The sequence below is a fragment of the Saimiri boliviensis genome, chromosome 1 (assembly GCF_048565385.1).
Source record: "Saimiri boliviensis isolate mSaiBol1 chromosome 1, mSaiBol1.pri, whole genome shotgun sequence".
Taxonomy (NCBI): domain Eukaryota; kingdom Metazoa; phylum Chordata; class Mammalia; order Primates; family Cebidae; genus Saimiri; species Saimiri boliviensis.
This window is the reverse complement of record NC_133449.1, coordinates 124,214,564-124,236,934: the sequence shown is the minus strand read 5'-3', so window position 1 is coordinate 124,236,934 and position 22,371 is coordinate 124,214,564. Positions and strand designations below refer to the sequence as shown.

The following is a 22,371-nucleotide window of genomic DNA, read 5'->3' as shown; positions in this document are numbered from 1 at the left end:
TACACACACATTCAACCTGAAGTCCTAATTTACAGTAAAGAGATTTGAGGGAAATAACAGCCAATCTGATATACATACACATCACTCTCTAGTGTGGCTTAACCAGGACATCCAGTGGAAATCCAAAGAAAACAAGCTGAAAGAAATAAAAGCAGAGCTTGTCCTCACTGGAACCTGTTCTTCCAACAATCCCGACTGTCTGCCCACTTTGTATGTTCAAGTTCAGGCTGTCAAGAACAAGGGGGTGTTGTCTCTGCATCTCATCTGATAGTCTTTAAATGTAATCTCCCCTCGCTGGGCCACTTCTTGGAACAGGCCTCCACTTTGAGGGGATAAGTGCATTCAGGAACACAGGTCTGAAAAGGTGAATAACCAGTGACCAGTGAAGAGCCATTTTTTTATTCATTTATTTAACTAATTCATTTGTTGATTCACAAGATTTCAGGTACTGTTATTTGTGGTGATGAAATAGGCCAATAATGGTCCTTAATCCAAGGAATTCACATTCCAGTGGGGATGTCAGATAATAAACAAGAAAAAATTTAAAAATAAAGACAATAAAACAGAGTATTGCAATAGGATACAGAATGTGATTTATGTGCTGGGCAAGGGGGAAAGGTGGAGTAAAAGTACTTGAGGTTTGAAGAAGGCACACATGTGACATTGGACCTGAGCGCTGGAGGACACCAGATCCTGGGAGGATGCCATCTATGAGAGGATGAAGTCTGGAGCCCTCCAGGTTGGGGGTACAGCTAGTGCAAAGGCCCTGTGGCCAGAATGAGCTTGGGCAATTTGAGGAATGGAAAGAAAAGTCATGTAGCTGGAGGTTAGCTAATAGAGGGATGGATGACTTAGAGGACTACAGAAGGGAGAGCTCATACTGGGCCTGTGGGCTTGGGAAGGAAAATGTCAGAAGTGTAGCTTTGAAGCTATGTGACAAGGCCAGACAGAGCCTTGAGACTTGCGGAACTCAGCCAGATGTAATTTCAAGATCTGCAAGAATTATCAGCATGCTAGAAGTAGAAAGATGATAAGAATGCAAGATATCAAGTTCAGAGGTCTTTAGAGATACATGAAAAAAACATTTGTCTCCTAAGAGTCCAAGAAATGCAAGGTCTAATTAAGGAGTAGGGTAGCTTGGCTTCATTAAAAGACCGGCCTCTCCTCTTATGTCCATGTAAACAGCTGTAAATAGGGAGCCCGCATGGCCCATCAGGGTGGCCCACCAGCCCAAATCTCTACTCAAGAAGCAACCTCATTTAACTGAGAAAATAATTGTGTAGTTAAGAACTGAGTATTTTTAACCCCTAGAAGATTTAGAAATAAGAATAAAAATATTTAAGAAAAATGAAACTGTAACAGTAATATTTTTAGTTTAAGAAATCTGCATGCTTGGTATTTCAAGTATTCTCAATATTAATAGAATTTGGGCTTGTGATTCTAATTTAAAATGTATAATTGAATAATTGATTTAAACATGATTTTAAGTTAAAAGTTTATGAAATTAGTACTGACATGAGAACTTAAAGTTTACTATAAGTTTAATTTATTAGATTTGTACAGACTCAGCAAGGTTTGTTGTTAAATTAGATCATTGAGGTACTTAAAAAAGAAATCTAATGTATTAAATTTTAAAATGCAGTTTAAAATGTTTTAAAGTGTTTAATTAAGTTTGTAAATGGAGCTAAACACTCTTCAAAGGCACCTAAATGTCACTGCTAGAATTGGCTGGACTCCTTTTCAAAGAATGGCAAGACTTCTAAGTTGGATATCAAAGCTTTTAAAGAAGAATTAGACTGGGCTTCTGTATTTTTAACTTACAACTTTAATCAAATAAAAATTTTTAACTTAAAAAAAATTTAGAGCCAGGATCTAGCTCTGTTGCACAGACTGGAGCACAAGGGCATCGTCATAGCTTACTGCAGCCTCAAACTCCTGGGCTCAAGGGATACTCCCTCCCTCCTTAGCCTCCCGAGTAGCTAGGACTATCGATGCACATCACCACACATGGCAAATTTTAACTTCTTTTTTTTTTTTCTGTAGAGTCAAGGTCTCGCTATACTGCACAGGCTGGTCTCAAACTCCTGGCTTCAAGCAATCCTCCCAGCTTGGTCTCCAAAAGTGTTGAGATTATAGGCATGAGCCACTGTACCTGGCCGAATACTGATTTTTAGAAACCAAAATAAACCACTGAGTTGTATGTTTCTGTGTATCAAAACAGGCCTTAAGGAAACCTTGTTAAAAAGAATCTCACATTCAACATGAAGGACTTTACAATGTATTATAAATACAGGTTTTAAGAAGGGGGATGACTTGTCTGATTTTGGGTTTTGTTTTTGGTTTTTGAGATGGAGTTTTACTCTTGTCATCCAGGCTGGAGTACAGTGGTGCCATCTCTGCTCACTGCAACCTCCACCTCCGGGGTTCCAGTGATTTTCCTGCCTCAGCCTACAGAGTAGCTGGGATTACCAGCGCATGCCACCATGCCTGGCTAATTTTTGTATTTTTAGTAGAGACAGGGTTTCACCATGTTGGCCAGGCTGGTCTCAAACTGTTGACTTCAGGTGATCTGCCTACACCAGCCTCCCAAAGTGCTGGGATTACAGGCATGATCTACCACGCCTGGCCCAATTTGGGTTTTTTTAAAAAGACCCCTTTCACATCTAAAAAGATCCAATATTTGCCCAAGTCCTGCCAAAATTAACTTGTCCCTCCTCTTTGATGCATTAATTTCTTACCGAAATGTATCCCTGAGCAGCTCCATGGAGGTGAATTTGTCTAGGGTCTCTGTTCCTATTCGCATACACACTTGGAGCAGTCCATTCAGCTGTTGAAAAGGAGTGAGTAGATGCAGTTAGAGCCCCTTCCTCCATTGGGTTCTGCTGCTCCCTGCTCAGGAGGCAGCCTTGGTGAATGACCCCTCCCTTGCCTCACACAGCACAGGCACGTATAGGAGTCCTGCCTTCCTAGCCAAGCACCCAGAAGTAGAGCTATTCCTGTTGGGGTGTTTTGCCTTTAAACACTCCCTTAGTATTTAGAAACAAATGGTAATCACATTTTTCCCTGACACTCCAGATGGTGAAAATCATCTCCCCACAGAACCACTTGATCACACACCTCTTCGAGTGGTGGGAATTCTCCCTGGAAGCTGCAGAACTGCTTGGTATTGACCCCTCACTGCCACCTGGCAGGGTCTTGCATATCAGAGCAGCCCTCCCCAGCCCCTTGCTCAAAAAGCAGCTGAAAACCACATCACCATAAGAGACCAGAAAACCATCAAGCTTGTCTTCTTGCTGTAGCAATGAGAAAGCCAAGGCTCAGACTGGGGCATGTGGCTTGCTAAGGTCACTCACCTTAGGTCTGGATATCCCAGAAGCCAACCCTGAGATTTGACTGCAAGGAGTATATTAGGGCAGGTTAAATGGTGTCCCCCACCCCTAAAAGATGTGTCTATATGCAAATCCTTGGAACCTGTTAATGCTCTCTCATTTGGAGAGAGGATGTTTGCAGATGTTAACAAGGATCTTGAGATCATCATGGATCATCTGGGTGAGTCCTAAGTCCAATGATAAGTGTTCTTATAAGAGATAAAGGAGAAGACACAGAGGATAAGGGGACATGAAGGCAGAGGTGGGGACTGGAGTGCTGCAGCCACAGGTAAGAGATGCCAGGGATGGCCAGCAGCCACAGAAACTGGAAGAGAGAAGAAACAGATTCTCCTGAGAGCCTCTGGAGGGAAAGTTGCCCTGTCAACATATTGAGTCCAGGCGTCCAACCCCAGAACACTGAAAGAATACCTTCCTTGAGAGATGATCCAAGATGGCTGAATAGGAATAGCTCTGGAGTGCAGTTCCCAGCAAAACTGCAGAGGCCACTGCTGGTGATACCCAGGCAAGCAGGGTCTGGAGTGGAACTCCAGCAGTCCTACAGCAGAGAAGCCTGTTAGAAGGAAAACTAAAAAGCAGAAAGAAATAACTTCATCATCAACAAAAAGGACGTCCACTCAAAGACCATATCCAAAAGTTGCCAACTACAAAGACCACAGGTAGATAAATCCACTAAGATGGGAAGAAACCAGAACAAAAATGAAGAAAACACCCCAAACCAGAATGCCTTTCCTACTCCAAGGGATCACAACTCATCAGCAAGCAAACAAGGCTGGATAGAGAATGAGTCTGATGAATTGACAGAAACGGGCTTCAGAAAGTCGATAATAACAAACTCCTCTGAGCTAAAAGAACATGTTCTAGCCCAGTGCAAAGAAACTAAGAATCTTGGAAAAAGGTTTGATGAAATGCTAATGAGAATAAACAGCTTAGAGAAGAATAGAAATGACTTGATGGAGCTGAAAAACACGACATGAGAACTTCATGGAGCATATACAAGTTTCAATAGCCGAATTGACCAAGCAGAAGAAAGGATATCAGAGATTGAAGATCAACTCAATGAAATAAAATGAGAAGGCAAGATTAGAGTAAAAAGAAATGAACAAAGCCTCCAAGAAATATGGGATTATGTGAAAAGACCTAATCTACATTTGATAGGTGTAACTGAATGTGATGGAGAGAACGAATCCAAGCCGGAAAACACTCTTCAGGATATTATCCAGGAGAACTTCCCCAAGGCAATATTCAAGTCCAGGAAATACAGAGAGCACCACAAAGATATTCCTCAAGGAGAGCAACCCCAAGGCAAATAGTCATCAGATTCACCAGGGTTGAAATGAAGGAGAAAATGCTAAGGGCAGCCAGAGAGAAAGTTTGGGTTACCCACAAAGGGAAGCCCATCAGACTCACAGAAGATCTCTCAGCAGAAACCCTACAAGCCAGAAGAGAGTGGGGGCCAATATTCAACATCCTTAAAGAAAAACACTTTCAACCTAGAATTTCATATCCAGCCAAACTAAGCTTTATAAACAAAGGAGAAATAAAATCCTTTATGAACAAGCAATTGCTCAGAGATTTCATCACCACCAGCCTGCCTTACAAGACCCCTGAAAGAAGCACTAAACATAGAAAGGAACAACCAATACCAGCCACTCCAAAAATATACCAAATGGTAAAGAGCATTGACACAATGAAGAAACTGCGTCAACTAATGGGCAAAACAACCAGCTAGCATCAAAATGGCAGGATTAAATTCATACATAAAAATATTAACCTTAAATGTAAATGGGCTAAATGCCCCAATCAAAAGACACAGACTGGCAAATTGGATAAAAAGTGAAAACCAATCAGTGTGCTGTATCCAGGAAACCATCTCACATGCAAGGACACACATAGGCTCAAAATAAAGGGATAGAGGAAGATTTGCCAAGCAAATGGAGAGCAAAAAAAAAAAAAAAAAAAAAAAAAGCAGGAGTTACAATCCTAGTCTCTGATAAAATAGACTTTAAACCAACAAAGATCAAAAGAGACTAAGAAGGGCATTACATAATGGTAAAGGGATCAATGCAACAAGAAGAGCTAACAATCCTATATACACACCCAATACAGGAGCACCAGGATACATAAAGCAAGTTCTTAATGACTTAAAAAGAGAATTAGACTCCCACACAATAATAGTGGGAGACTTTAACATTCCACTGTCAATATTAGACAGATCAACAAGATAGAAAATTAACAGGGATATCCGGGACTTGAACTCAGCTCTGGACCAAGCAAACCTAATAAACATTTACAGAATTCTCCACCCCAAATACACAGAATATACATTCTTCTCAGCACCACATCACACCTACTCTAAAATTGACCACATAATAGGCAATAAATCACTCCTCAGCAAATGCAAAAGAACAGAAATGATAACAAACAGTCTCTCAGACCACAGTGCAATCAAATTAGAACTCAGGATTAAGAAACTAACTCAGAACTGCACAACTTCATGGAAACTGAACAGTTGGCTCTTGAATGTTGACTGGATAAACAATGAAATGAAGGCAGAAATAAAGCTGTTCTTTGAAACCAATGAGAAAGAAGATACAACATACCAGGATCTCTGGGACACATTTAAAGCAGTGTCTAGAAGGAAATTTATAGTAATAAATGCCCATAGGAGAAGCAAGGAAAGATCTAAAATTGACACCCCAACATCAAAATTGAAAGAGCTAGAGGAGCAAGACCAAAAAAACTCAAAAGCTAGCAGAAGACAAGAAATAACTAAGATCAGAGCAGAACTGAAGGAGATAGAGACACAAAAAAAACCTTCAAAAAATTAATAAATCCAGGAGCTGTTTTTTTTAAGATCAACAAAATAGACCACTAGCCAGATTTTAAAAAAAGAAAAGAGATCAAACAGATGCAATAAAAAACACTAAAGGGGATATCACCACAGATTCCACAGAAGCACAAACTGCCATCAGAGATTACTACAAGCAACTCTATGCACATAAACCAGTAAACCTGGAAGAAATGGATAAATTCCTGGACACTTGCATCCTTACAAGCCTAAACCATGAAGAAGTTGAAACCCTGAATAGACCAATAACAAGGGCTGAAGTTGAGGCAGCAATTAATAGCCTACAACCAAAAAAAGCCCAGGTCCAGATGGGTTCACAGCTGTATTCTACCAAACATACAAATAGGAGCTGGTACCATTCTTTCTGAAACTATTCCAAACAATCCAAAAAGAGGGAATGCTTCCCAAATCATTTTATGAGACCAACATCATTCTGATACGAAAACCCGGCAGAAATCAACAGGAAAAGAAAACTTCAGACCAATATCCATGATTAACATAGATGCAAAAATCTTCAATAAAATACTGGCAAACCAATTGCAACACCACATCAAAAAGCTTATCCACCATGATCAAGCAGCCTTCACCCAGGGGATGCAAGGCTAGTTCAACATACGCAAGTCTACAAATGTAATTCAACACATAAACAGAACCAAAGACAAAAGCCACATTATTTATCTCAATAGATGCAGAGAAGTCCTCTGACAAAATTCAACAGCCATTTATGCTAAAAATTCTCAATAAACTAGGTATTGACGGAACATATCTCAAAATAATAAAAGCTATTTACGACAAACCCACAGTCAATATCATACTGAATGGACAAAAAGTGGAAGCATTCCCTTTGAAATCTGGCACTAGATAAGGATGCCCTCCCTCACCACTCCTATTTAATATAGTATTGGAAGTTCTAGCCAGAGCAATCAGGCAAGAAAAAAAAAGGTATTCAATTAGAAAAGGAGGAAGTCAAGTTGTCTCTATTTGCAGACAATATTATTTTATATTTAGAAGACCTCATAGTCTCAGACCAAAATCTCCGGAAACTGATAAGCAACATCAGCAAAGTCTCAGGATACAAAATCAATGTGCAAAAATCACAAGCATCCCTATACATCAATAACAGACTTAAAGAGAGCCAAATCAAGAACTAGCTGCCATTCACAATTGCTACAAAGAGAATAAAATATCTAGGAACACAACTAACAAAGGATGTAAAAGACCTCTTCAAGGAGAACTACAAACCACTGCTCAACGAAATAAGAGAGGACACAAACAGATGGAAAAACATTCCATGCTTATGGAAGAATCAATATTGTAAAAATGGCCATACTGCCCAAGGTAATTTATAGATTCAATGCTATCTCCACCAAGCTACCTATGACCCTCTTCACAGAACTGGAAAAAAACACCTTAAACTTCATATGGAACAAAAATAGAGCCCCCATAGCAAAGACAATTCTAAGCAAAAACAACAAAGCTGGAGGCATCATGCTACCTGACTTCAAACTATACTACAAGGCTATAGCAATCAAAACAGCATGGTGCTGGTACCAAAACAGAGATATAGACCAATGGAACAGAACAGAGGCCTCAGAGGCAACACCACATATCTACAACCATCTGATCTTTGACAAGCCTGACAAAAACAAGCAATAGGGAAAGGATTCCCTGTTTAATAAATGGTGTTGGGAAAACTGGCTAGCCATGTGCAGAAAGCAGAAACTGGACCCCTTCCTGACACGTTACACTAAAATTAACTCCAGATAGATTAAAGACTTAAATGTAAGACCTAACATCATAAAAACCCTAGAAGAAAATCTAGGCAAAACCATTCAGGACATAGGCATAGGCAAGGACTTCATGACTAAAACACCAAAAGCATTGGCAACAAAAGCCAAAATAGACAAATTGGATCTAATTAAACTCCAGAGCTTCTGTACAGCAAAATAAACAGTCATTAGAGTGAACAAGCAACCAACAGAATGGGAAAAAATTTTTGCTATCTACCCACCTGACAAAGGGCTAATATCCAGAATCTACAAAGAACTAAAACAGATTTACAAGAAAAAAACAAACCCATTCAAAAATGGGCAAAGGATATGAAGAGACACTTCACAAAAGAAGACATATATGAGGACAACATATGAAAAAATGCTCATCACCATCACTGGTCATTAAGGAAATGCAAATCAAAACTACATTGAGATACCATCTCACGCTGGTTAGAAGGGTGATCATTAAAAAATCTGGAGACAACAGATGCTGGAGAGGATGTGGAGAAATAGAAACACTATTACACTGCTAGTGGGAGTGTAAATTAGTTCAACCATTGTGGAAGACAGTGTGGCAATTCCTCAAGGACCTAGAAATAGAAATTCCATTTGACCCAGCAATCCCATTGCTGGGTATATATCCAAAGGATTAGAAATGGTTCTATTATAAAGACACATGTACACTTATGTTCTTTGTGGCACTGTTTACAGTAGCAAAGACCTGGAACCAACCCAAATGCCCATCGATGATAGACGGGACAGGGAAAACGGGGTAAATATACACCATGGAACACTATACAGCCATAAAAAATGATGAGTTTGTGTCCTTTGTAGGGACATGGATTAACCTGGAAACCATCATTCTCAGCGAACTGACACAAGAACAAAAAATCAAACACATGTTCTCACTCATAGGTGGGTGAACAATGAGAAGGCATGGACACAGGGAGGAGAGCATCACACACTGGGGTATTGGGGGTTACTAGGGGAGGGACAGCGGGGTGTATGGAGTTGGGGAGGGATAACGTAGGGAGAAATGCCAGATGTAGGTGATGGGGATGAAGGCAGCAAGCCACATTGCCAGGTATGTACCTATGCAACAATCCTGCATGTTCTTCACATGTACCCCAGAAACTAAAGTGCAATAAAATATACATTTTAAAAAAAGAGAGAGAGAGATTGCCTTTCTCTTATTTGAAGCCTGCACATATGTAATTTGTCACAGCAGCGTTTGCAAATGAACACAGGCGGTGAACCCAGATTGTACCAGGAGGGGATGGAAGAGTGAGCAGGGGAAGAGAGGCATCCCATACCAGGTGTGTTCAAGAGACGTTACTGCTGTAGGCAACTGAGAGTCCAGCCAGCCTGGGAGCTCTGGGACACTGGATGGAGCACACCTCAGAATGGTCCTATGCCTGGGCAAGGAAGCCAGGGCACATAACCACTAACTCCCTCAGTCATTGCTGCACCTGCTCCTGGTGTAAGAACACCTGGAACCTCCAGCCTGCCCTGGGCTAGGACTGGACTGCCCTGGAAGGGTGGGACAGCCACAGCATCTGTCACCAAGTGGGCTAGAGGCAGGGCCATCTCATTCATTAGGGAACTTCATTGACTGAGCAGTAGCCCTGAGCCAGGTACTGGTCAGGGTACTGATTTCCAGGGTTGAAACTTATAGACAAGAATCCTGCACTCACACAGCTTCCATTATAGTGGACTGGGAGGGATGGTGCACAAGGCCACTGTGGGAGAGACAAGAACGTCCCGAAAGCAGGATGATGTGAAAGAGGGGCCGGGGCTGTGAGCTGAGGCATTTATGATAAGAAGTCCACCAGGCGAACTTGGGATAAGAATGCTCCAGTCAGAAGCAAGTGGACTTAGCCTCAAAGAGGCAGGGGCACAGGCAGGTGGGTGACATGGACTCTGTGTGTATGCAGACCCTCTGAGAGTTCCTCAGCCGGCCTCCCTGCCTAACACAGTTCAGCAGTTTCCCACTTACTTAGAGCAATGGCTGGGTGCTTACTCCTCACAGAGGACATTGGGCAATGTCTACAGACAGTTTGGGTTGTTGCAACCGGCGGGAGAAACATGATACCAGCGTCCCATGGGCAGAGCCAGGGAGGATGCTGAACATCCTACCATGCACAGAACGGCCCCTCACCAAAAGGATTATCCAACCCCAAAGCCCACAGGGCCAGGGCTGAGAAACCCAGTCTTAGAATGCAGGCAATACCCTTGCCCCCGTCTTACAAAGCTATACGTATTCTACTCAGCTGGCACCTCAGACCACCTTGTTCAAGCCATGTGGGCTTCTCAGAGCTTCAGACATGCCAGGATCTTGCCTACCACTGAGCCCTTCCCTGAGGCCCTCTTTCTTCCAGTCTTCCTTGGCCGATTCTTTATCCTTCAGGTCTCAGCTTGGAAGCCACCTCCGAGCAGAGGCCTCTTCTGGCTGTTGTGTGAAATGTTGCTTCCCCTTCCAATAGCCACATTCCCCCACTGTTCATCTTCCTAACACTGAAACACCTTTTGAGCTTCTCATCTATTTACTTGCCCCTCATTTATTCCAGCTGCCCATTAGAATGAGAGCAGGACTTGTTCGGACTGTTGACCACTGAATCCACAGCCACTAGCACAGTTCCTGGCTCATGGTCGGTGCTCAGTGGATATCTGGCTAGTGAATGAATGAACCCTGCCCTTGAGAAGGGCATATACATCTTTTGCTAAATGCAAGAGTATCAGCTTCCAAGGCCATGGCAGCCCTCCCAGGTTTAGAATGCCCACAGTGGCGCAGTGCTGGCCCCAGGAAGTGCTTATGCTCCTTTGTGATACGATATGATGTCACTTTGCATTCGCTTTCTGCTCTGTGGGATTTCATGCCAATTTCTCATCCATCTAGGGAGGCTTCTCTAGTCTCAAGTGGAACTGAGACTGTCATTTTGATTCTGTGTTCTCCAAAGGGGGCTAATGCTCATGAAGCCACAGAGGCAGCTGGAGACCAAGTGTTCCATAGATCTCAATGCTGTGCACGACCTTACAGGAATGTTTGAAAACAATTTCCTGGAAAACTGGCAATATCGCCCAAAAGCATGACCTTAGTTGGGGAAAGCTGTTTTACTTGGACCAATTAAGGGAAACTGTTCAACATCATCTGTTTGATACTTTACTAGGCAAAAAGAAATGAAAACATCTATCAATACAGGAAACTGGTTACCCAAGGAAAATTCATTTTTCCCCACTTACGAGAGAGTGCTGAGAATACATCTGTGTTTCTCCTTCTTCTCAAAATACCATTGACATGATAACAGAGAAATTTTCCATAAAGAATAGACCTTTAACACCAAGGGAATTGAGAAGAGATAGCAGTGAATGAGCTACAAATTTCTGCAAGATGGGAAGAGGATGAAGCCTTTTGATAAAATGGAAGCAGAACATGCTAGAGCTTAAAGAGCAGAATCCACAGAGGCTCCAGTTGTGAGAAGGGGACTCACAAATAGGCTGGCTGATAGGCTGTGTATGGACAACCACTCCTGTCTGGTTCACTAACTCACCTTCCCCTCTTCTTTCTCCTAACCAGAGGTAGTTGGACCCTTTATCCCTAGGCATGGGAGCACACGTGTACACACATACGCACACACACACACACACACACATGCACACACACACACGATTTTCTCTAAAGAAATTGATTAACTGTCTGGGGATAAATGGGGCATAAGAACTCCTTTAAGTCTTTGGGTACCTAAAGGCCAGGTCGCCGGCTGCTTTCCTGATGTGAAGCCAGCCTATGGAAAAGCTCCACCACCCACCTAAACCTGTGGTCATAAAATTTCCCATCAGGAGACACCTAGCATGGGGAAACAAAGGCAGAGGAAACTCTGAAAACCCAACCCAGTTGCCTGGGATTAAATACAAATGGGTCAGGAGACAGATGAACAAAACCAATGGCATGAAAAAGCAAGAATGAGAGAAACAAAAAAACCTACCTATGGAAGAAACAGATGCAAGTCAAAGAAGAAAGGAGAGTTTAGGAGGGGAAAAAAAGACTCTAATTGATATGGCTTGGCTGTGTCCCCACCCAAATCTCATTGTGAATTGTAGCTCCCATAGTTCCCACTTGTTATGGGAGGGACCTAGTGGGATGGGAGATAACTGAAATATAGGAGTGGTTCCCCCATACTATTCTCATGGTGGTGAGGAAGTCTCACGAGAGCTGATGATTTTATAAGGGGTTTGCCCTTTCTCTGGGCTCTCATGCTCTCTTGTCGGCCACCATGTAAGGTGTGACTTTCACCTTCCACCATAATTGTGAGGCCTCCCCACCCACGTGGAAATGTGAGTCCATTAAACCTCTTTTTCTTTATAAATCACCCAGTCTCGAGCGTGTCTTTATCATTAGAGTAGCAACAGACTAATACACTAATTAATATTAATATCCTCAGAGAGATTAAAAAATACATTGCATCCATGTAAAAAGTGATTATTTTCAACACTCAGAGAAAAGGAGCTTGTGGAAATTAAATATATGAATGTATGATTGCCAAATTTAAAATTCAAAAGAATGGCTGAATGGCAAAGGTAACAAAGATTCCCACAATAAAGATAAAAAGACAAGAACATGGTAACTTTGAGAGAAAAAAAAAGAAACATAGAGAATTGGTACAAGACATTCCATTTTCACCTGACATGAATATAGTAAGGAAAAACAAATAATAGGAAGACGTTGTCAAAATGAAGTAGAAAAACAAGAAAATTTTCCAAGCTGATGAGAAATTTGACTTTAATCTAAAAGAACCCTCAGCATCAAACAGAACATATGAATAAAGATCTACATTCAGATACATTATCCCAGAATACCAGAGCACTAAGAATAAGGACTATATCAAATAAGTTTCCAAAGATAACAGGATTCAGACAAACATGAGGTCCAGGTAGCCTGTGTTCAAATCCTGGCCCTCACATATGACAGCTGTATGGTTGGGCCAAGTCTTTCTGGGGCTCAGTTTCTTCATCTGCAAAATGGGGATTATGGCAGTATTAGAAGGTTGCTGTGGGGAGGAAATGAATTAATTTAGTTAAAAGATAGGGCCTGAAGCCAATCACAGTCAATGCCATATGTTCACCTATTATTGTTATTCAAGAAAAAAAAGCAACCAAGAAGAGAAGCCAGTAATTATTTGTCATCAACATTATTATGATCTCTACAGCATTCATTTCACTCCCTCCACAGAGGAGCAGCTATCTGACTTAAAGTTGGAAATGCGTGTAACTCCATCCCTTGTCTAACCAACGATCTGTATCCCACCAAACCACTAATTAGTTCTGGGATGCCGACATTTATCCAATAAGAGGAAAACTCCAGGCTTCTGCCTCTATGGCTAGAGCAGGAAATTCTTTCCTTCTGCTTTCTCTCTGCTGTGGACCCCTGAAGCTGCTGGTCACCTGTGAGGAAAGTCATCACCAAGCTTGGGCAAAGCCCATAGCCATGATCCCACCATGCCTGAAGTCCACACAACCATCCTACATTTTAATGATGTGAGCCACTAAGCTCCCTTTCTCATCTGAACTCATTCGAGTTGGGGTTTTTGTTCTGTCCATCCAAAAGCGCCCTCACTAATACATTCTAGGCTGGAGCCTCCAGACTAAGCGCAACCTTGTATCAGGCATTACCTAGATGATGTATAACAATAACAGGCCTTTGGATGAAGTACTGAGGGAGGAGAAATTCAGGGTCACAATCAAGACCACAGTGAAGGTGAGAATGTTCATGAGGACACCCATTCTCAGCACTAACCACCGGTGAGCACAGTTAAAGTAGAAGAGGTGACAAGAACTCTCATCGTCTAGCCTTTCAAACCTAAAGTCAAGAAAATCAGAAAAAAGCAGAAGATCAGGTTGTGCTTCTGTAGACTTAGGGTTAGGGTGACTGGAGAAATAAGGCCAGGGACTTCTTTTTTTTTTTTTTTTTTTTTTTTTTTGAGACGGAGTTTCGCTCCTTACCCAAGCTAGAGTGCAATGGCGCGATCTCGGCTCACCGAAACCTCCGCCTCCTGGGTTCAGGCAATTCTCCTGCCTCAGCCTCCTGAGTAGCTGGGATTACAGGCATGCACCACCACGCCCAGCTAATTTTTTGTATTTTTAGTAGAGACGGGGTTTCACCATCTTGACCACGATGGTCTCGATCTCTTGACCTCGTGATCCACCCGCCTCGGCCTCCCTAAGTGCTGGGATTACAGGCTTGAACCACCGAGCCCGGCCTTGGCCAGGGACTTCTTAATTGAGGGGGATGTAGTCTCAATAGCAGACTCTTACAAAAATGAACATATATTCATGCTCTTAAAATCTTCCACGTTAGACATCTTTGATTTGCACATATTTTAGGAAATCTCATGTGGCAGTAGAGTAGGGCGCTAAGTGACTCTTTCTGTCTTTCCCAGAACTGGTAGCTCAAACCCATAGCTGAGAAGAAAAGGTGCTGAGTGCTTCACACTTCTGACTCCAGAGGATCCCTATCACAGAGTCAGTCACACTTCAAAGGACTTGTGGAATTGACAATTGGCCCCTCAATCTATAGAAAGGGTGAGGTGGATTGTGAAGGAGGTCACCTTTAAGCAAGTCAATGTTTGTGACCATAGAGGAGGGAAGGGAGGGTTCATGGCAGATTTCCCTCCCTGAATCAGGGAAAGAAGATTGAAGACAGTTGCTTATAAAGCTGGGAGCCACTTCAAGGGGAGGAAGCTGAAACCTTGCATCCCTGCTGCACATCCATGGAGCCAAAGGGCTTGGAGACAGGGGAAGGAGCAAGAGAAGAGTGACAGGGAGATGACACAGCCAGAGGACAAGGGCAAGATGCACCCCTGGAGTTCCTCATTCCCCATGTATGTATGAATGGTGGTTGAATTTGTATGCTGTATAGTTACATGATAGAAATAGCGCTGTATTTGGAAGAATATTTTGACTAAGCTCTGGGGAAAATAGAGTTGAAACAGCGAGGAAGAGAGGGCAGCGAGTCCAGGGAGGCTTGTCAGAGGGGCTTTCAAGCAGAATTTTGGGAGGACTTTCAGGACAGCATGGAGCAGCAGTGCCTGAGGACGTTCTCGACGATGCCAGGGGAAAAACTGTACCTGGCATAGTCGTGATGTATGGAAGGCGGATCCCATCAGCTCCATAGTTCCTAGGGCTGAGAGAGAAGAGGGAGGATGACATTGGAGGCTGTAGTCATAATTTGATGGTCGCTGGCATGAAGCAAAGGGGTCTCCACATCAGAGTGCTGTGTGAGGGCTGCCAGGCAGAACTCAGAGGAAGACCCAGCAACTCTTACCAATGCAGCAATGCCAGCAGAACTGCTGGGGATCTGGCCCTGCTGGGGCCTCCAAGCTGCTGTCCCACATCTGCACAGTGCACTACAGCAGCAGGAAAGGGCAGTAGAAAGGAGAGGATGGCCCAGAGGTGCCAACCAGTCACCCGAGGATGCGTTCTTCCTGCTGTCCCCTCCCCAGTTCCCCGGCATGGCCATCAGAGAGCCAGGCCTGGAGAAAAGGAAGAGGATGTTTAAAAGCACAGAGCAGGTGCCTCTCAACTGCAAGCCTGCCCCACCCCTCACACACACACACACACACACACACACACACACATACACACACAGCATAGCCTTGCCACACCAAGCCTCTGGGGGAAAGAGATCTGTGCCTTGAATACATTCGAGATTGAAATTTTCACCACACTGAGCTGACCATTAACCAAAAGACACATCAAATTCAATTGCCACTCTGGTTTCCCTGATCTAGTGGGGAAGGGCTTCATGAGAACAGCTGATAGAAACTATTGGGGGAAAAATGAAAACCTTCTCATGCTTAAAGCCCTAAGGAAGTACAATTCCTCCCCTGGCATCGTCGAGAACGTCCTCAAGCAGTCCTGCTCCATGGTGTCCTGAAAGTCCTCCCAAAATTCTGCCTGAAAGCCCCTCTGAACAGCCGCCCTGGGCTCTGCCACCCTCTCCTCCGCTCTGTTTCAACTCTAACTTATTTTCCCCAGAGCTTAGTCAAAACATGCTTCCAAACACGGTGCTGTTTCTACCTCGCTGCTATACAGCGTACAAATTCAACTGATAGCCTCCGTGACCTGGAAGTCACCTGTGGTCTTATCTGTGTGGTTGGTTAGATTGCACAGAAACAAAATCACTATCTGGAATAAAACTGGAATTTGCCTTCTAACCTTTTTACATGTTTTAAGCTGTAGCATTTTTGTCTGGTGGCAAAAGCAATACACATCAGAAATCCAAGCCCTGTGGAAAGAAAATAGTAAAAGAAGGGAAACTCCATCAATCATTCTTGGCTCCCTAGAGGATCCTCTCAGAAATCTTGGAGGAGAAAATGTAGACAAGGCTTGCATCTGTGTTTGTCGTGGGTGAATAGACTAATAGCTCCATGGACTTTACTCATGGCCAGGACATTGGAAGGGTCTATGTGTGAGGCAGAACTCTTGACAAACGATGTTCAGGTCAAACTAGGGTCAGGATTAGGTGCTGACTGAACTAAAGACAAAGTGTGATGTCAAGTCTACTCTGAGATCCTGAGATCCTGAGAGAGAATTAGATGCAATTCTAAATTTAATGCAATTCGGGGCCAGGTGCAGTGGCTCATGCCTGTAACCACAGCACTTTGGGAGGCCAAGGCGGGTGGATCACTTGAGATCAAGAGTTCGAGGGCTCCTGGTCAACACGGTGAAACCCTGTCTCTACTAAAAATAAAAAATTAGCTGGACATGTAGTCCCAGCTACTCAGGAGGCTAAGGCAAGAGAATCACTTGAACCTGGGAAATGGAAGTTGCAGTGAGCCAAAATTGCGCCATTGCACTCCAGCCTGGATGACAGAGTGAAACTCTCACAAAAAATTAAAAACCATGAAATATATAAATAAATTTAATGCAATTCAAAACTTAGAATGCATTATATGCACCCTTGAGAACTGCATCTAATTCTTTCTCTCTGAAGGGTGTGTTAGCTTTTTAAGGAAGGAAAAGATAGAAAATCTATGTGGAAAAGGCTGCTATGTATTCACCAAACTCCATTTTCTTTTCCTCCTGTGGACACAGCCAGACTACATTTCCCAGCCTCCCTTGCAGTTAGGGGAGCCCATGCGACTCCAATCTGGCCAGTGAATGTGCGGAAATCTTCGGATGCTTTGTTAGGTTGGGACCATAAAATTCCCAATGGGTCCTCCTTCCTGGCCTTTCCCCTAGTCTCAACACAGAGGATTTGAAAGAATACCCCAGGGCCCTTAGAATGGAAGAGCCCCAGATGGAAACAGACTCTGCCTGAGTGTGGAGTAGAATGCCCTACCCTTGCTCCAAGGACCCTCAGTAAATTGTGACATTGGGAAAAATAAAAATTTATTGTATGAACTCCCTAAGATTTGGAGTTATTGTTACCACAGTGAGTCAACTGTAATTTTTATATATATATATATATATATATATACACACACACACACACACACACACACACACACAAATGTATATACATGTGTATATGTGTGTGTGTGTATATACATATATATATTTCACTCTGTCACCCAGGCTGGAGTGCAGGGGCACAGTCTCAGCTCACTATAACCTCCACTTCCCAGGTTCAAGAGATTCTCTTGCCTCAGACTCCTGAGTAGCTGACATTATAGGTGTCCACCACCATGCCCAACTAATTTTTGTATTTTTAGTAGAGACAGGATTTCACCATGTTGGCCAGGTTGGTCTCTGACTCCTGAACTCACATGATCCACCCACCTTGGCCTCCCAAAGTGCTGGGATTACAGGCATGAGACACTGTGCCCAGCCTGATTTATATATTTTATGTCGTATTTTAGAAGTTTGAAGCTGGAAGATGCCAGAGAGATTTACTAACATAGTCCCCATATTTTAAAAAGAAGAAAATGCTAAGTGAAATGAAAGGTGGCCTTTAGAAATGATAAGGAACATGTAATAACATAAAACAAGCTATTTCAAACATTCAAATAAATGTAAGAAATGATTATAAATACTTAAGAAGAAAAAGAAGACTCCATGAATAGAAAAAGAGAAAAGAACTGAAAGAAAATATATGAAGAAATTAGTAGATTTGGGTTGGAGAGTGCTGTAAGTGATTTTTTTCTCCTTTTTTCTGCTTTGCCCTATCTTCCTGAATCGAATACATTTTTACTCTTAGAGTAAAAAACAGAACAAATGAGGTTGTCATTGAACAAGCTCCCCTCATTCACAACTGCTGGGGCCCCAGATGCTGGAAGAGAGGCCATGAGGCCAAGTATCTTCAAGGACTCCTGATTCTTCCAACTCTTTGTCTGCAGTCAGTCCCCAGCAGCCCAGACTTCCCTCCTTCTGTGCCCTCCCCATTGGAGTCAGGCATGAAGCCTGGGGGCCAGGGGCAGGGCCACACATGGGACTCACTTAGTGATATAGTTCTCCTTCTTGCCATAGGCGTGAATGATGCCCAGGCCCTCCACAGAGGAGGAGACGTGGGAGAACCAGGGTGACCAGCTGATTTTCTCCACCTTCATGAGGTTTTAGACTCCTCTGTGGAAAATGCTGGAAGAAAATTGAAAGGGGCCAAGTGGGCCACAAAGTGACGTCTCATCAGGCTTGCCCTCGCACATACAGAGCCAACTAGGCACTCAGCACTGTGCTTAAGTCGGAAGTGGCGCCGTCTAACTGGGGATGAGGAGTGGGCCTGCCATTCTGCAGCAGGGCCCATCCCAGGTGTGGGAGTGGCTGGGGCGTGGGAACCATGAGTCAGCTGCGCCTTCATTTTGCCATAATGCTAAGCATTTCTTGTATCAGGAAAGTCTCGCTCTACAAGGCATGATTCTAGTCTTCAAAGACCAAAATTTCTCTCATACAGCGCAGCCCGTAAATATCAGCCAAACACTTTTTGGTGCCCAGCCAGAGAAAAAGGATCTGTTCTAACTCTGGAAGAAAACCCAGTGTGTCAATTGCCAACATGCAGCCTTCTAAAGGCATTTTCAAAAGTAATTTTGAATGAACATCATCATAGCTGACTTTAAAACCAGACCCCACGGGACGTAGCTTCTCTTCATGTGGAAGCTCCAGGAGCCCTGGTGAGCAGGAGACCAGGGACCTCGGGTATGCACAGCAGCTGGCTGGCCCCCAAGAGAGAAGACAATCAAAGCTCCAGACTCTGAGCTAAAATGAACCCAGGGCAGCAAGGAGGGAAGCCTCATTAGTGCAGAGCAAAAGTGGGTTGGTTGGAAACACTTGGATAATTCAGGCAGGATGAGGTCTGGTTTGTCTTGTCTTTATAGCTAGAAGGGTGGGTATAGAACTGAGAAAGAGGTTTTACTAAATAAATCAACTGCATAAACAGGAGGACAGACAGGAACAACAATCCAACACAGGAATGACAGAAAGGAACATGAGCCCAAAGAATCCATTGTAAGAATGACATCCAGGACTTCCTTTTATCCTGTAAATGACTCTCAGAAATTATTTGTATTTGGTCACCACAATAAATCCTTGAGTTTGGTGACTCAGACGATTTCATTTTGAGGGAGAAGAATAGGGTCTGGAGGCAGGGAACCTAAGGCCAATTCACACTGACTTCCTAGAACTAAATCAAAATGAAACCCTCCCTGCCTAAGTAACAAAAGGATCAGAAGCTACTCCCTTTGTAAACCTGTCCTTGCCTTTTTCTAGGTGACAGATGAGAACCTGAAAGTACCTTTGATTGGTCCCCTCCCACAACCAAACAAACTGGTGGCAGGCCAAGTCTTCATTTGTATAGTAGTAACTTTGTGGCTTCACTTCAGCCTCTGACTGGTCACTTTTTGCCACCAATCAGACTGATCATGGGCCACTACTTCATTTGCATAGGGCGTACACAAAGTAGCCAATGGGAAACCTCTACAAGGTATTTAAGCCCCAGAAAATTCTGAAACTGAGCTGTTAAGCCCCTATACTCAGGCCTGCTCCCACTTTGTAGAGTGTATTTTCATTTTTAATCAATCTCTGCTTTTGTTGTTTCCTTCTTTCCTTGTTTTGTTTGTGTGTTTTGTCCAATTCTTTGCTCACAGGTGCCAAGAACCTGCAGACCCTCTGCCGGTAGCAATTTCACTTCCTCGGGGTCACCACAGGGACAGTGAGAGACGCAGCAAGAGTCCAGCTCTCCCAGCTCCCTTGGGCACAATGTCAGCTCCCAGGGCCATAGTATCCCCGCACAGAGGCCAGCTCTCCTGCCCCAGCGCATCTCCACATCTGCATTTGCCACTGTCCGTAGACACCATCAGCAGACTTGTTGAAGAGAACTGAAGCATCCGAAAATAAACTCTTAACAACAGTAGAGCCTCATGGTTAGGAACATATCAGCAGAGAGGTAGCAATCATGGTTACCAGTTTCTTGGTCTGGGACCAATGCTTTAATTTCCCAATAATTTCCACCTCTCAGGGTTGCACTGAAGCTAAAATGCCAGATGTATGCAAAGCACTTAGCATAGCATCTGGCATTTACTAAGTACAAAAAAATCAATTACTCAGCCTTGCTGAGTAATCCATTGTCTCGGTGTGGATTTTTCCCAATGTTATAAACCCATTTCCAACAAACTTGGGGGCTTGTCCATGATCCTGTTTCCCCTTTAGGGCAGTCCTTGGTCCTCTCTTGTGGGGAGGTGTCCCTCCGACCTATTCGCAGTGGTCCCAGGAGAGAGAGCCAGAACTTACTCAGTGCAAGAAATAAACCTGGATTCTTAACAAAGCAGCAATACAGACCAAATAGATTCCAAACCACGGTGACCAGAGGCTTCGGCCAGGCAACCTCATGCACAGGCCAAGGTAGTAAATGTTGCAAAGCGATGATGAAGTACTTCCTTGGTGGTTAACTTCTGGCGGGTAGAGTGTGTGTGTGAATGTGGTGTTGTTTGTGAATGAGGGATTCTTCCTGGGTCCACAAGGGGCAGGGTTTCAAAGGCAGGAGTTTCCTGGCTCCACCCTTCCATCCAGAAATGTAAAGTTCTTTGTCTAGGTTTCCTGCGGTTGGGCTAGGTAGAGAAATCCAGGTGGACTTCTTTGTCCAAAAAGCCTGCTGAAAGCTCTGGGAGGAGGGAGCTCTGTTGTGGACCAAGCAGCCAATCCAGTATCAGAGTCAAAGATCAATCACTCCAGAAGAAGTTTGAAAGAACTCCTCTCATTGGACAAGAACATGAATGGGGAGGGAGTAACTCCGGGGTTAAAACTCAGCTGCTCCTTACCTATACGGATATCCTTCTCCAGATTCCCTTCCCACAACAATGTGAGAGCTCTCTTTCACTCTCTCTCTCTCTCTCTCTCTCTCTCTCTCTCGTTCTCTCTCTCTCTCTCTCTGCCTAATAAATCACTCTCTGCAAAACTTTTGAGGTCCATGATGTTTATTCTAACGGCAAGCTCACCGCGCCTCCCGGGCCCCTTTTCCCGTTCTTTGGGGTAAGAGAGGGCAAGGTCCTCGAATTGGGAAACTGGGAGCATCTTAGGGATGCCCGGCTCCCCTGCTCCGCTCCCCCCGCCCACAGGTTACATGAATGGCAACAAGTCCTACTGCTGGGGAGTGGCCAAGGAGGATGGCATGCATGAGAATAGTGTAAGGGACCCTGAGAAGGGGAAAGGGAGGAAACAGGTCAACATCCCAGGGCAGTGACGGTGAGAGATTCCCAGCTTTGGGGGTTGAGTCTTCCCTAAACAGAACAGGCAAGAGATTCCCAACTTGTGGGGGTTGAGTCTTCCATGACAAATGATAAAGTATTGCTGTTTTATTTGAACTAAAGGACTGATCCTCAAGCCCACAGTTGTCTGGCCAGAATTTGTGTCAGATGGGGATTAGATACGTCAACTCTTAAGAAAAAAAGAGAGAGACAGAGAAAGAAAAAAAAAAAAAATGGACTACCCTCTCTGTTGGCGGCAGGGGCCAGGTCTCCTCTACTCATTAAGAGGAGGAGGAAAACAATCAGAGAGTGGAATAAAGTCAGGAGCAGTCTCACCTTAAAAGGGTGAAGCTTTTACCCATGAGCAGTCCACATGTAACTGGGACCCTTTAGACCATCTTCCCTCATTTCCAGCTCCTGCTCCCACCATCCCCACGACACTGCCTTCTCCTCTCTGAGCAGGCTGCTGCCTCAGAACCCAACCCAGAATTCCCTACTTCCCCTTAGAACCAGGTTCTTGGGATCTAGCATGTCAAAGGCCTGATCACTGACAGCCTGCATGTTCTTCCTGGAAGAAAGGGCTCTGGCAGGAGATAGAGCAATGCAAAAGAGATATTCAGAGTTTTCCTTTTCCCTCTTCTTCCAAGGAGTCAGCTTCAGTTTCAAAGCTTTTTTCTTTTTCTCTAAAGAAG

The 22,371-nt window shown here is 43.7% G+C and overlaps 1 protein-coding gene across 1 annotated transcript in view; it reads right to left on the bottom strand.

Annotated features, from left to right (window-relative positions):
* Positions 1–22,371, bottom strand: part of LOC101046046 (ATP-binding cassette sub-family C member 12) — a 68,246-nt gene that overhangs the window by 5,826 nt on the left and 40,049 nt on the right. The window contains 6 exon segments of the mRNA XM_074398919.1: positions 169–240; positions 243–296; positions 299–356; positions 2,726–2,827; positions 13,677–13,863; positions 18,444–18,581. Of these exon segments, the coding sequence (XP_074255020.1) occupies positions 169–240; positions 243–296; positions 299–356; positions 2,726–2,827; positions 13,677–13,863; positions 18,444–18,581 (611 nt within the window).